The sequence below is a fragment of the Chrysoperla carnea genome, chromosome 1 (genome assembly GCF_905475395.1).
Source record: "Chrysoperla carnea chromosome 1, inChrCarn1.1, whole genome shotgun sequence".
Classification (NCBI taxonomy): domain Eukaryota; kingdom Metazoa; phylum Arthropoda; class Insecta; order Neuroptera; family Chrysopidae; genus Chrysoperla; species Chrysoperla carnea.
This window is the reverse complement of record NC_058337.1, coordinates 97,419,979-97,435,243: the sequence shown is the minus strand read 5'-3', so window position 1 is coordinate 97,435,243 and position 15,265 is coordinate 97,419,979. Positions and strand designations below refer to the sequence as shown.

The following is a 15,265-nucleotide window of genomic DNA, read 5'->3' as shown; positions in this document are numbered from 1 at the left end:
AACTTAAAAATTTGAATACATAAAATATATCTTGAAAATGTATTAATTATCTTAAATTATTACGATTTGTAAATACAAATGTTAAACATAAATAGTTTTTCTTATTTTAATAATAAGTAGTTTACTCTAGGTCATACCCGTTTTCACTCTAAATTCAAAGACTATACATGAAATTTATAGTAAATTTAGCACTACTTTAGCTTTGCATAAAACTTTGATAAAATGTAGAGTATTGGAGTTACAAGTAAAAACTGAAAAAGAACAAAAATTTCCCTGTTTTTAATATTTGCTCCAAGAAATCCTAACTAATATTATAATTGTAAAAGTAACTCTGTCTGCCTGCTTCTCTGCTATCACTACAATTTTGATATTACTAATAATTCCTGTATAGAAACAGATGGGAGCATGGGAAAGGACAGTCTACTTTTTGTCTCGAAAATAAAACTTGAAGGAGGTGAAATACATGTATTGAATGATCAAAACTTTGATAATAGTTTACAAATTAGAATTGATCGAAAATCGGTTATAACGGCATTGAAGGGGTCAAGAATATTGGTCATTATAGCCAAAAGTTGTTATAAGCGATATGTACATTTTTATATTAAACTGAAAGAATATGTTATGATTCAGTCAATATAGACGAAAAAAAGGCCGGACCTGGAAAAAATTACAATAGTGACTCTGAGGTTATAGATCGTTAGGGGGGCATGTAAATAACTTTAAAAAAAATTAAGAGAATTTTTCGTTCCGCTGTTTTTGAGAAAATCCAAAAAAATGGGGAAAAAAAATTTGGAATGCGTTTTTCTCAGAATCTATTGGTTTAAGGGAAAAGTTTTTCAAATAAAAAATGTAGAAGACATTGTCAGCTACATTTTCTGTCATTGGAGCAACGTCATACGAGTTAAATTACAAAAAGTAGGTGGCGTTAAAGTATCAAAAAAAGGGTTTTTCACGATTTTCATTAAGAAAAAATGATGTTTTTGTAAAAGTGTAAATGAAAAAGTTGTTTGACTCAAAATTAGCTTCAACTTTTATTTAAACAATTTTTATGAAAAACTTACCGTTTCCGAGCTATAGTAAAACAATGTATGTTTAAAATAAACCAAGAAAATAAAAAGGAAATCAAGTACTCCTTTTCAAAATTTTAAAAAACTTAACTTTCAGATTTTTTAGCAAGCTGTATTTCAAAAACGGTAAGTTTTAAAAAAAAATTGTTTAAATAAAAGTTGAAGCTATTTTTGAGTCAACTTTTTCATTTACACTTTTACAAAAAAATCATTTTTTCTTAATGAAAACCGTGGAAAACCCTTTGTTTGATACTTTAACGCCACCTACTTTTTGTAATTTAACTCGTATGACGTTGCTCCAATGACATAAAATGTAGCTGACAGTGTCTTCTACATTTTTTATTTGAAAAACTTTTCCCTTAAATCAATAGATTCCGAGAAAAACGCATTCCAAATTTTTTTTCCCCATTTTTGGATTTTCTCAAAAACAGCGGAACGAAAAATTCTCTTAATTTTTTTTTAAGTTATTTACATGCCCCCCTAACGATCTATAACCTCAGATCCACTATTGTAATTTTTTCCAGTCAAAATGCCAGATTTACTGTACCATTAGTAAAATTGGAATTTTGATTAAAAGCAAAGGTATCTAGAATGGTGTTTGGAATGTGTTGTATAGTGATATTTTAAAGACACAGCTTCTTGCACTCTATTAATAATTTCCAAATCCATAACGATTAAAATTTAGCAAGTAAGGCTCTTGGTAAAAATTTCACATAATGTAAAAACTTTGTACTAGTAAAAAATTTATAACATTGATAATGTCATCATCAAGCACACTTCGTCACCTATAGATGTTATGTGAGCTTAACCTTGGCCCAATATTATTTAGCCCTGAAAAAACCTTAAAAATAACCTTGAAACTTCATCACAAAATTTGTCCATTTATAGTTGAAGACCTTTGGATGCAGTCGTAACATTAAATTCAGAACTTTTCACTGATGTACAACATCCTGTAATTTTGTGCGTAGTCCTCTGCATTTCCCGTACGAGTGCAAAATATAAATTTAAGTCTTTGTTTAGATTTTTATCTGCAATTAAAGACAAAATTAATTGAATTAACTATAAAATTGGAAAATCTTGTTTAAGAAGGTGATCAGAAATACTTTTTATATCGATTTTTGGCCTAAATACATACCGTATAAATTCAAAAAACAAACCCAACTTAACGATAAAATGTGTGGCTAAACAAATTAATGTGTATAAATATTATCGAAGATAATAAATGAGAACTCTAGGATATGTCGAAATAAATTTCGATTTTTGCCCCAATTCCTAGATCAGTTTTTTGTATTTTTAAAATACGTATTTTCGACTACCAAGTAGTCATCATCAGTAAGAATTAGCTAGTGAATGTTACTCTTTGCTAATTTGGTGGCGGACTGCTCCGCCAAAAATCGAAATTTATTAAATTAATGTGTGTCTAATTTACCACCAATCAATAAAATATAGAATAGAGTACTTTAATTAATTTCTGGAGAACATCTTAGTTTGTTGAATGATATTTATAGAACCCATAAAAAGTAATTTGGTTCTAATTATTAAATTATCTAAGTATTTTTCAAAAAACAAAAAAAAATATTACAAAGAAAAATAGTCAATTTAGATAAGCTATCGGGACTCGGTATATAGTGAAATTAATCCAATTATATATCCGAATTATAATACCATACAATATTTTGATATATCAAATTTTCAAATAATCAAAAAATCGATCTATTTATTCAACGCCCGCTGAAACCCAGTTTAGGTCTGTTATCGATTTTTCCAATAGAGCTTTGCATTTAAAAATTGATTCTTTTTTATTTTCATACATTTTTCTGAATAAATTCCATTATATTTTTGCCAGATTATGGTAAATTGATTTCATTTAATCTATACAGATATCACTAATTATAGACAATATTTTTCATACTGTTAAATGGCCCATTGAAATTAAACTGAACCCAAAAAGAACAAATCTACAATTCTAGACATAATATGCATTCCTCATGTAACTAACCTTCCCCTCCCCCCACCACCATTTTCAATATAACGCCCCGAATCATCTTTTTGACACACCTTCGTAAATAGTGCAAGACTTGTCAAAAGAATTCACACATTTCCAGAAAATCGAAACAAACAGATCTGTTATTGTATAAAATAAATTATATAAAACCATTCCATAATTTATTGCAGAGAAAAAGATATCTGGTAACATATAAAAATTAAAATACGTATAAAGCATATTTAAATGCAAGTTACTTTATTTATAATAAATATATTTTTTATATTAATTGTTACAGAATGCCACAAACAAAAATTTACTACTTTTTATTAATAACATATTTTTTTATCATTTGTAACATACTGCAATCTCAATTTGTACAAACTTTACCTCAAACAGTATTTAATTATCGTTGCATCTACTTTTCAAAAATAAAAATTGACTTCTAATTTTTACAAAAACGTGAAATAAAAAATTATTAAATTACATTCTTCTGCATCTTTTTTTATTAATATTTGATACCATTACTTCACATATCGAAATGAAATAAATTTTAAATAACAATTTTATCCAGAAAATAATACTTCTCACTTAAAATAAAAAATCAGACGTAAATCATAATAAATAATATGAATATTAAAAAAAATAAGAACACTAACACCGTAGCAAGGATGTAATAAAATAGAAAGAAAAGAGAAGTGTGATGAACCTAAAATGCATAAGGGAAAAATGTGTTTATAATCTTGCGAGTGTAAAATAGCTATTTAAAAGATTGTGTAACTTGGTCAGCAGTAAATTAATTTTCTGCGGTTTACTTCCTGACAAGATTTTTACCACTGTCCTTGTATTTAGTAATAAATTTGTTACAATAAAAGTTAGTACTATATTTTACCATCAAAGGTCTCTTTCAAGTGTCAGCCATTTATTATCATTTTCCCGATAAACCAAAAAAATTGATATACCCTCGATTAGTGTTGAAAAATATTCAAAAATTGTTCTTGAAAATATTGAAATGTTCAATAATTACATCATATAAACTTCATTTCTCAAAAAATTGAAAAATTGAGAAGCAATTATTTGAGGGAAATACTATACCATGTTTTATCGGGAGATTTACTCTTGAAAATTAAATACTAATCACTTGAAAATACTTGCTACTTTTTCCTTAATATAAATATTAAAAGCGAACCAAAAAATAGACCGCCTTACATTATAGCTAGAGTCTATCTAACTTGATTGAAATGCCACATATACAATCTCTTAAGTCGGAGTTATTAAACCTGTCTAGTAATTCCGTCTTAAGAGACAGCGTGGGAACGTAGCTTTTAAATCTAGTTAGAGATGCTGAAAAAGCAAAAAATTTTCCAAGCTTTATATTTTATGGATATTTGACAACTGATATCTGACTTTCGAAATTTTTTCCACTATTTCATTTGCATTCAGTACTGACTATGATTACAAATAGCTCGTAGCAAAATGAAACAACAATTTAATTCAGTTATCTTTTCATTTTGGTTAAGAAAAACTCATTTTTAGTGCATGCAGTGTTCTTATTAGTTTTAAAGTATTGTACATTTGTTACGATAATAGTCAAAAAGCATGAGAAGAACAAAAACCATATACCATTAACCGAAACAAACAAAATACTAACGTTCAATTTGCTAAATAAAAAACTCATACGACATAAAGAATGTATCTTACGAAAATTCATTCTAATCTAAGATGTCACAGCGTAATTACTACGTCCATCTGTTTTTAATCAGAATACAATTTCTCTAGATAGACATAAATAGAGAAATTAGTTTTTGCTTGTCTGTTAACCGAAATATGGCTTCAAGTATATTTAAAATTGTGATTTATAAAATTGTATCAGTCACAGGACAGCAAACCAGTTAGGGTCAGTCAATTGGTTAGAGATAAACAAAACAATTCTTCATATTATGCAAAATATTGCTGCTGCGAAGGATAATGTGAAAGGAAACCTCAAATTTTTATTATGTCGTAGAATTAGACATTGGATAGAGAATTAAGTTTGACACAAGAAGTGAAGTCCCATCTAACATAAACCGTGCAAACATTTTAAAATTGAAGTGACTATGTAAGAAAATTTCTTCGAAAATTTCGATCATTATATTGACATCTGTGTGTCAAGTCGTGATTGATTTAGGCAATTGAATACATTTTGCTTTATATAAGTGACAGAACTTGAATTTTTTTTAAAAATTGATGAACAACCCGCCAGACTTTTGAATCCTAATCCACAATTAATAATTATCTATAGAATTTGTATTTTAATTAAAATTTGATAACAAATAGATGGATGTATTGATCACTCTGTCGTATCTTATACTACCTATTCATTCAATAAATCGAAGGTTAAAACAAATAACATTCTAGAAAAAAATTAAAACCTGAAATACTTTAAAGTTTTGAAATAAAATTCACTCAAAGAAAACAAAATGAAATCTCTTATACACTTAAAAATTATATATAATTCATTAATAATATTTTATAATTCATTGTAATAATTATTCATAATAATAATCTACACATATTTTATTTAAACTTTTTGTTTTAAATTCTTCTATTTACACCTAAAAAAATACTTTATTCAAAGGAAAACAAATTATTTTTTAAATTATTTTTCTTTCTTTTTTAATTGCTACATATACATATATACACATTTAATAATAATCATAATATTAATAGTCTTCAAGAGAAAACAAAATAGTGTGAAAAATAAAACTTATTTTAAAAAATAAATGTTATTTTTTGTGAAAAAATAATAATTTATCAACAATATGAATTCATTATAATTTTAATAATACATGCATAGGAATAATTAAATTGTTTTACGTGTTAGCTATTTAAATAAATTAAGATGGCCTTACAATCAATCTCTGTCAAATTTTAATCAAGTATATTTGTAGGCGTTTGTTGCCAAAGTGGCCTAAACAACAAATTTAAAAATGAAGGTTATGCCTTCATTGCATTCCTTAGTGAATAATCTACAATTCCATAAAAATATCACTTCATATTTCACATAAATGTAGCTGTAATGAAAATAATTATTTTTATAGCTTCTTATGTATTTTGTAACTGTTAATTCCTTACATCTTATAATCAGATCGGTGTTGGTTAGGCCACCAACGGCTCAGTTATTATTATTAGAACTTCGTTATTAGTCTTATTTTCTCGGATAATATAGACATATAGTCTGTACCAAGGGAGAGATGGAGGAATAATATATACACGGAGTGTACCTGAGTCGCCGTTTAACACGGAAACTATTTATTATGTTTTTAAGACTTTGTACAATAGATCAAACTAAATACAAGTTTCCAACCCTCCATCTCAATTGGGAGTTTCGCAAAGTTTCCTCCAACAATCTCTCCAAATTGAGCTTAAAATTAGAAACTCTTTATGTAGGTTTTCCAGCCTTCCTTCATCGTTTTTTATATTAAAATTTTGTGTGAGAATTGAGTTAATGTTAAAGAAATGTGTTTTGGTAGTTTTGATTTCTTGACTACCTTCCGCCCTTTTATGTAAATATTTTCAAAAACATCGAAGAACACACATCTCAAGGTCATCTGTAAAAATATATATACCGTTTTACGAAAGTAAAAAATGGCAGAATAGTTTTTTGTAAAGAGTTTATTTTTAAAATGATAGCAGTTGGTATTATCGAATCGAAAGAAATAAAGAAAACATTCAAACACTTTTGTTCGAACTATATATATTAATAAATAGGTTTTTCTCACGAATTTTAAATTGCTTTTTTATCACGGATTTTCAATAAATTTTTCTCAAGTAAAGAGTTATCAACGTATACAACTATTATTTCGAAACCGAAATAGTAGTTGAAGCTCGATAATATAATTAATGCATATAATCTTACATCTTTTGGTAAATATCTAACCGTAGTTGTGGCAATAAAACCCAAAAAAAATTACACAAACAGATGAGCTTTTAATTTACAATTTATTTTCATCATGTCAATGTAAATTTTATTTTATTGTTATCATAAGGTTTTGTTTAAAATTTGAGTTATACATTTGTATTTTGATTAATTTATTCAGCTGATTTCACCAACAAGACATATCAGACAACCTTAAGTTTTAGTGTAAATAACTTAAGTTAATTAAATTAAAAATTTTACGATTTTATAAAAACAAAGATTTATGATATATATTATCCTATACGTGAGTTTTTCAATTCGTCTCTATTTTTGTACGATTTTTTTTTCAAAAATTTTAGATATGGATAAAATATTTTTTAATATTTAATATTCAGTAAAAAAAATCATCACTTTAAAAAAAAAAATGAAATTATAACGTTTTTTAATGTATTCTATTCAAAATTATCTACAACCTTTTTAATTATTTCGATTACATATTGTAATTCCATCTTAATAAATATTTTACTGAGGGTCAGAGAGTTTAAACACGGAAATTGAATTATCTACTTATAGCAACAATTTTTCTTATTGTTTTTTTTAATCTACTATCATAAAATAAATTATTTCTCAATTTGTTTTTGTTTTTCATTTAGAAAAATATTTGTAAACTAGAGAATTAATATATATATATTTATTTGTTTCAAATTAATTCATAGATATTATAGTAATTTACTGTTTTTTTTAAAAATATTCTATTGATCAATAACTTCTACTGCTTATTTAAATATTATTTGTTAACAATTTCAAAAATTTTTTTGCAGAGCTAGAAATTCCATTTATTTATGATTTTGAAAGCCATTAGTTGTTTATATTGTTTTGATTTCTATACAAGAGAAAGTTTTGTGTAATAAATATTTGCAATCTGCAATCACATTTTGTTTTGGAGAATTAAGTAATAAATGAAAATTTCCTCTATAATTTACTTACAAATTTTTGCGTTTTTAAAAGTATTAGGATTATTTCGACTAATTATATTTTATATATTTTATAAGCTAATGGGGTATTTTAAAATTTTTGTCTAAAAATGTTTAAATGGTAATACTAATTCACAATTTTTTTTTTTTTCGTTCATATAAAATCATTATAAAGGATAAAATACCCTTTAAAATTTTGAATATTCAAGTCTTTGCTAAAACGCCGTCGTTTTAACAATGCTACTTGTAAAAAAAGAACTGCCAAATTAACAATTAATAAAAATAAATAGTTATAAATAATAATAATTAATAAGTAAGAAATATAAATTTACTTCGTTGTCTCAGTGTCTGCCAAGCGAGAACTGGATCGATCACAATTTAAAGATCGATTCAGATAAACCAAAATCTATAGGAAATAGAAAAATCATATGCCAAACGTACACTCACTGTCAGAAAAAGTGCCACAGTTAAAACATTCTAAGCGTACGCATCATATGTTATGTTATAATAGTAACACTTAGAATGTTTTAAAACGAGCATTTTTTGTGACATTGAGTATACCTAAAAAATGGTAGCGATTCTAGGATTTATTTTCTCTAGTTTTTTAAATATTTTCTATCGTTCTAAAAGTTATTGTCGGGGTTTTTGGTAACAACAACTTCAGTAAAAGATAAAGAAATCCTAGTTTAATATTTTTTATCTTACATACTCTCAATTCCAATTAAACCATTCCAATTCCAATTAAACCAAAGCTAGTTTATTTTAAAACAAAAATTCGATTTGTTAACTTTCGGGATTCAATATTTTGAAAACGACTCAATTTCGTAAAAACTCCCTTTGACAATTGTCGACTTTAGTTAAACAAAGTTGCATAAAACAATGTTAGAGATCCAATATCTGTTCTAAAGAGCTCATAAATAAAATTGCCTTTTTTCGAATTTTGCACGCGAAACTTCAGCCAATGCCTTGCCAAATGATTTTGGATATTTTAAAAATAATTATGGCGATATTAAAAAAAGCTGCGCTATTTAAATAAACATTATAATTATTATGGACCCGGTCAATTTTTAATTACATCGCCAGCTTAAAATTTAACAGATATTGAATCCACAAAAGAGTAACTCTCTCAATATCGCCATTGCTCAGTGTTGGTGGACTATCTGATTTCATTTCGAAAAAATTTTAGCTATGAAAAAATTATTCCAAAAAATGGAGTGTGTCGGCTTTAAGAGTATTATACGCAATATATGACTATTAAATATCAATTTAACAGTTCCTCGATTACATCTAACATTAGTGACATCATCAAAATGAACCGGTGGACATAGGTATTTATTTTATTTTAAATACCTTATTTCAGATGTGATTAAAATGTCATTAAAAATCGCAAATATTCAGTTTTTGTGAATTTTATATAATGGCCTAGTGAATTTTTGTAACTTGTAAAATAGAAAGTACCCCAAAAATCTAATTATTCCACATTAGGAATTACAAAACAATAACTGTAACTATTAAATTTATTGACCAAATCGTCGATACATTCCTATCGACTTAATTCGAATTTACAATATTTTTTTGTTGATATTTAGTTTAGAATAAAATCGCTTTTTTGAGTATAATAATATTTTAATTTAATGGCATTGTTAAGAATAAATGAAATTTTTTTAAACCATAATGATTTTGCTGTCTTCACTAAGTGGTTTCATCGTACTCTTGTAAATTATATATACAAAAAGATATGTTTACTTTTTTCTGTTGGCTTGGTGTGTGCCATTGTTCGTTTTGTTAAGAATGTCTACTGAATTTTTTAAATATCTAATCTAATTAGATAAAAGTTTAAAATAAATAAAAAACGCGTATACATGATAACAGTGCCATTATTCATGATATTATTATGCTAATCTTCAGTGATTCTAGTAAGCTCTCAATTGAGGATAAAAATATCGTATTGTCATGTGTATCAATAGAGAATACCATATATATTAATTTAAAATATATTGTTTTATTAATTAATCATAATAACAATGCTGCCCACAGTAATTAATTAGTAGTTTATCTTCTATGACATTTCTCTGAAACGAAATTATAAAAATTAAATTAATTATTCAAAATTATTATTTCAATTAAGTGTAAAATATTTTTTCTAAAGTGGTTTTAGGTTTTACAAATTTTTTACTTTAAGAGACATTCAAATATGCCACTAAATAATTTCTCTTCGTATCACAAAGTTAAAAAATTATTATCCTACAATCACTTTTAGAAACTCTTAAATGTAATAGCATTTCATAATTTAGTGAGTAAAAAGACAAAACTATTTCATTGAAATTTGAAAAAAATAAATAATAAATCCAAATAATTTATCACATTTTACAATGATATGTGAAACTACCCTTGTAGAAAAGAAAGTCCCAAATTAGGGTATCTAGATATTATACAAATCGAAATTTCTATAATAAGTAAAGTTGTAGAAAAAAACTTACAATACGGAATTAAACAATTAAAATAGGGTTCTTCTCATAAAAATTGTTAAGTTTGAGCAAAATATGTTTTCCTGTAGAAAATAACGCGTTGATGATGGTAGTAAATCGACTCCCTGTAGCAACAAAATTTGAGTTATTTCCTATCTATGCTAAAGTGGCGTTCTTGAGGGTGTAGCGTCCAATACGTATATTGCAAACTATAGTCTCGCACACTGTGAGTCAATTATAGGAAGTTATCAGTAATCTTAGTCGGTAGTCATATACTTAATATATGTGCAGAATGATCCGCGGGACATTTAAGGGGCAGTTTGAAAAAGTTTCACAGAAAGCCATTTTCCTACCTACTCGTGCGAGACCCTTGAACAAAATTGTAATTTTTGAAACCGCCAATGAACAAATCTGATATGAATTTTAGGGTTGTCAAACTCTTATACAGTTAAAAAACGCCATCGAAATCCAATAAAATTCGAATGACATCCATCAACTCCCACGTCAAATACAAGAAGGTAATTTTTTTGGATTTATTTCTCTTAACATTTCATTTTTCGTCTAATTTCAATGAATCAATTGTCGTAGTTAACGCTCAGATTTTAATCCGAAAAATTTTAAAGGTAAATATTTGCCAACAATAAAAAGAAAAGTGTAAAATAAAAAACAAATTTTGAATTTTTCAAATTGATTTAAAAAAATTTTGGTTATACGAAAGTTTGATTTGTAATTAAGAGTGTAACTTTCATTTATAATTTTGCCATTAAGGGACTGTGATTTTGAGACAAATTTCGTAAATAAATAATTTTTAAGAAAAATTCAAAAATTAAATTTATAATGGACTTTCGTCAATTATCGACCCAATCAATACATAAAAAGAAAAGTTAATATAACTTGTATGTTTTCAAGATTCGTTTTCTGAGGTTTCGTGTCACGGTTTTAGTAATTGGCCAGTGAATAAATTTGATTAATTCATTTAATTAGTCTGCGACAACTAAGGTTAGAACACCGAGCGATCTCTTGACATTTGCTACTTCAAATCCCTTTTGATTATGTATTGTTTCTTAAATAACAATTTTCCTAAATTAATTTGGATAGCAACATTTTTGTGGAGTGTTTTTTGAGATGGACTATGGGTCCGGATTCATATTGTTCATTATCTAAATCCGGCACAGGGTTGTAATTAAATTGACTAATTAAAAATATATATAATTTTTTTTGTAGGACTTATTTCTTGTAGAGAAAAAATAAAACGAATAGTTTCTTATTCAGAAAATCAGTTCAATATGTAAAATTAAAATTATGTTTAAATTTTAAGCGAATTTAAATATGTTATTTTCAGCTGTAGTAAATGTTGATAGTTTGATCGATTCGAGTAATTTGTATTAGTAAAATTGTTTACCTTTTATTTATTACTTCCTTTTATTAATCAATTTAATTTAGATTATTTATTATTACTCAGAATAGTTTTGATTATTGGATCTAAAATTTTTGCGAAAGCAATGGGATTTCCAAATTTTTCTTTAAAATATTTAGTGATTAAGTATACTAATTATTTAAAATATTTAGCTTTTTTTTTTAATATTTAGCGTCACCCTTTGACTAATTACGTAATATTAAATCACTTACTGTATTTAACAACACAACAACTTTCCATTTCACATGAATTTGTTTGTTTGTTGTTTTAGGAGATCTACGACCTATTTAATTTTCCGGTTTAAAATCTGAGCACTTTGTATTAATTTTTTTAACGTGATACCGTGAATACATATTATTCCGAATAATCGATTAAAGAAATCCGTTGAATAGTTGGTGGACAAAATTCAAAGCAACTAATTTTTAAATTAAAGTAAATGAATGAGATAAAATATATTAATGGAATAATTTATTTTCATAACGACAGGAAAGCAACAAAAATGTTTTTCGTTATACCCATTTTAAAGGGTATAACGGGTGTACTCGAATAAACAAACTCTTAGGACTTATTCCTTGAATATTTTTAAGTTGAAAATGTCTTTTACAATTTATTTCCAAACCCAATAGTTATGGACACTCACTGCACCTTTTATTTACATAATTTCGTATATAATTGCATTTATTTTCAACATACAAACTAATTTATTGCTGCAATATTGTTATAATGGTATCGATAAATGCGTGAGCTAGATATATATATACTTTGAAATTTAATATACCACGTAGGTCCTCTTAACGTCTTAATCTTTGCTAATAAGTGTAAGAGGCATTTTCGGCTTAAAATTAGTCAAGGAATACAACCTTAAAGTTTGGCTGTTTATTCGCGGTTAATATATATATTCAATCGAAGGACTGTAAAATGAATATAAATTAAAAAGACAAAGTGATAATATTGATTCAAGTAATATACTAGATTTTGAAGTATAACATTAAAATCAAGTCAGCTAATGAGATCAATTGATATCGATTATAAGAAATAATATGTATTATTCATTAATTATGTGTTAAAAAAGCGTTTAAAGAATGAAGAATGTTAGTGCAATGAAATTGTGCAAATAAATAAACAGTAATACTTCGAATAGAGGTAATAGCTACGTAAAGATGATTAGCAGCTTATCGTGAGTTGTGTAAAAAAATAACGAAAATATTATGTTGATCCCACGTATGTAATTTTCGTAGTTAGTTATTTTAATTTATATGCATTTCAAATTTTCATCAATATTATGTATACTATTTTAGTATTTGTTTATTCCACAGGGACTCAAATATTCATAATTTTGCATTTTTGCTTTTTAAATACGAACTAAAAGAAATCCAAAAAACGTTTATGCATTTTCTTACACTTATGAAGTGTATATGATATGCAGTACAATCTCACTAATCCGGCACTATCAAAAACCAGAGGATGCCGAATTAGTGGAACGTTTGGATTACTGGATTCTATAGAAAAATTCATAATAAATATCATTTACTGGCACGAAAATAATTTTTTTAGTAATTTTTTTTATAATCTTAAATAATACCTGTCAAACGAACGTTAAAGTTCGGACACTCTTAATGGAAAATTCGTTACTTAGTTTATTTCGAAGTATTACAATTAGTTTGTTGTGTGATACATGAGTTACGTGCCAAATTTAGTTTGTTCACCATATTAGTTTTGTAAAATAATAGATTTATGAATTAAATAAAGTTCATTATCGAAATGTCGAGATATTTGCCCAGACCCTTTGACCTTGAGCAATTAATCGCATGAGATGCGGAAACTTTCATATATCATTCTCATCACTAGTACTATATGTTACATTTAAATCTTTAGCATTTATATATTTTTTCCCAACGTTGGTGGAGAAATCTTTGATTTACTTCTTAAGATACATCCCTGTCCGAAGTTTTCGATTTTTCAGCCCTGCGCATTTAATATTAAGGGATAATAAAAATGTTTGAGATATTGATTCAAAAACTAGAAATTAAAGCTATCGGATGATATATGATATATTTCATTCAAATCTAATCATTTTTTGCCGAGATTTAAGTTCACGATTGAATAGGACTTTTCATCATGTCATAAGCGCATGTGCAGAGTTTATTTTTTCGTACTGACAGCAATAAGTAGGACTAAGATAGAAGATATTTGTTATTCATTTTATCACATTGGTTATAAATCATTTAGTACGAAACAAATGTGAATCGTGATTTTAAAATGAAAAGCCCTATTAAAATAAATACAATTTTAATGGAAAATTATTTAAATTGTTTGTAATTTGAAAAAAAAAACTAGATTGCTAGATTAATATATCATTATAGTTTAAAATGCCGTTAAATAATGGCATATGATACATTAGTTGCATTACTATGCTCGTGTTTCTTTATTCATAACATCTAAATAAGAGTTATAAATATGCCATCATTTAATGAGGTTTCCGTACTAATGTTTATTTTACCAAAAAGTAAGTTTTGGCATATACTATTAAATATCGACTATTTTTTATTATCCAATATATAAAAGTAAAAAAAAAATTCTACCCGTACTTTTGCAACCATCTAATTTCGCTCTAATTTGACTAAGTCAATTTGTTTAACTATCTAGACAAAAATGATTCAATTTATCAAATAAATGGACTACGATGAACCAATCTTCCTACTTTTTTTTTCTAAGTAAATTAATATAAATTGCTAAGATAATGTTTTATTAACTGATTGTATGTTTATTTCATGCGAATAATTAAACTTTTCACCTACAAATCATATTAGGGCCTATGGCGATCAAATCTACCTAGTAAAACATTCTTAATAATAACAGAAATTCGATAGTTAATCTTTCATGCCAGTAGTTCTAAATAGGATATTCCAATCACTTATTATTATTACTTATACACGTTTATTTTGTTTATTATTTTAGGAAATTTCAAACATTATTTTGAAAATCTATGGCTTATTGTCGGCAAATTGCTTTTCTATTTTATCGAAAACAAATTCGTTTGATCTACTTTCTCGGAAGAAAAACTTGTTATAAATAAAATTTATTCTAATAAATTTAAAAATAATAAAAAAAGCTTTTTTTGTTCAGTAAATGTTACTGTAGTTTATACGAGAGTCGTACAAGATTAAGGTTAAATGATTGAATTTAACACTGTCAAACACAAGACTGTCATGCACTGTGATACGTTCCCATCACTTTATACTATTGATGTTATGGATATGAAATTTCGGATTTGGATATGGATATGGATACATGAATCATATTAGACCGATTACAGTTACGGTGGTTACGGATATAAAATTATTTCGGTTATCCGATAGTTTTAATTACCGATATTTTAGCTTGACAATCTAAAAGCGTAAGGCTATGAAACGTATATAAAATTAGAAGGGGAAAATAAGACTCTCTAAAGAGCAAA

The 15,265-nt window shown here is 26.3% G+C and overlaps 1 protein-coding gene across 2 annotated transcripts in view; it reads right to left on the bottom strand.

Annotated features, from left to right (window-relative positions):
• Positions 1–8,487: 8,487 nt before the first annotated feature.
• LOC123290888 (serine/threonine-protein kinase 25) overlaps positions 8,488–15,265 on the bottom strand; it is a 107,077-nt gene continuing 100,299 nt past the window's right edge. For both annotated transcript variants that reach the window (XM_044871250.1, XM_044871249.1), the window contains exon 8: positions 8,488–9,995. In XM_044871250.1, the coding sequence (XP_044727185.1) occupies positions 9,983–9,995 (13 nt within the window). In that variant the 3' untranslated portion in view covers positions 8,488–9,982. The remainder of the gene's footprint in view (positions 9,996–15,265) is intronic.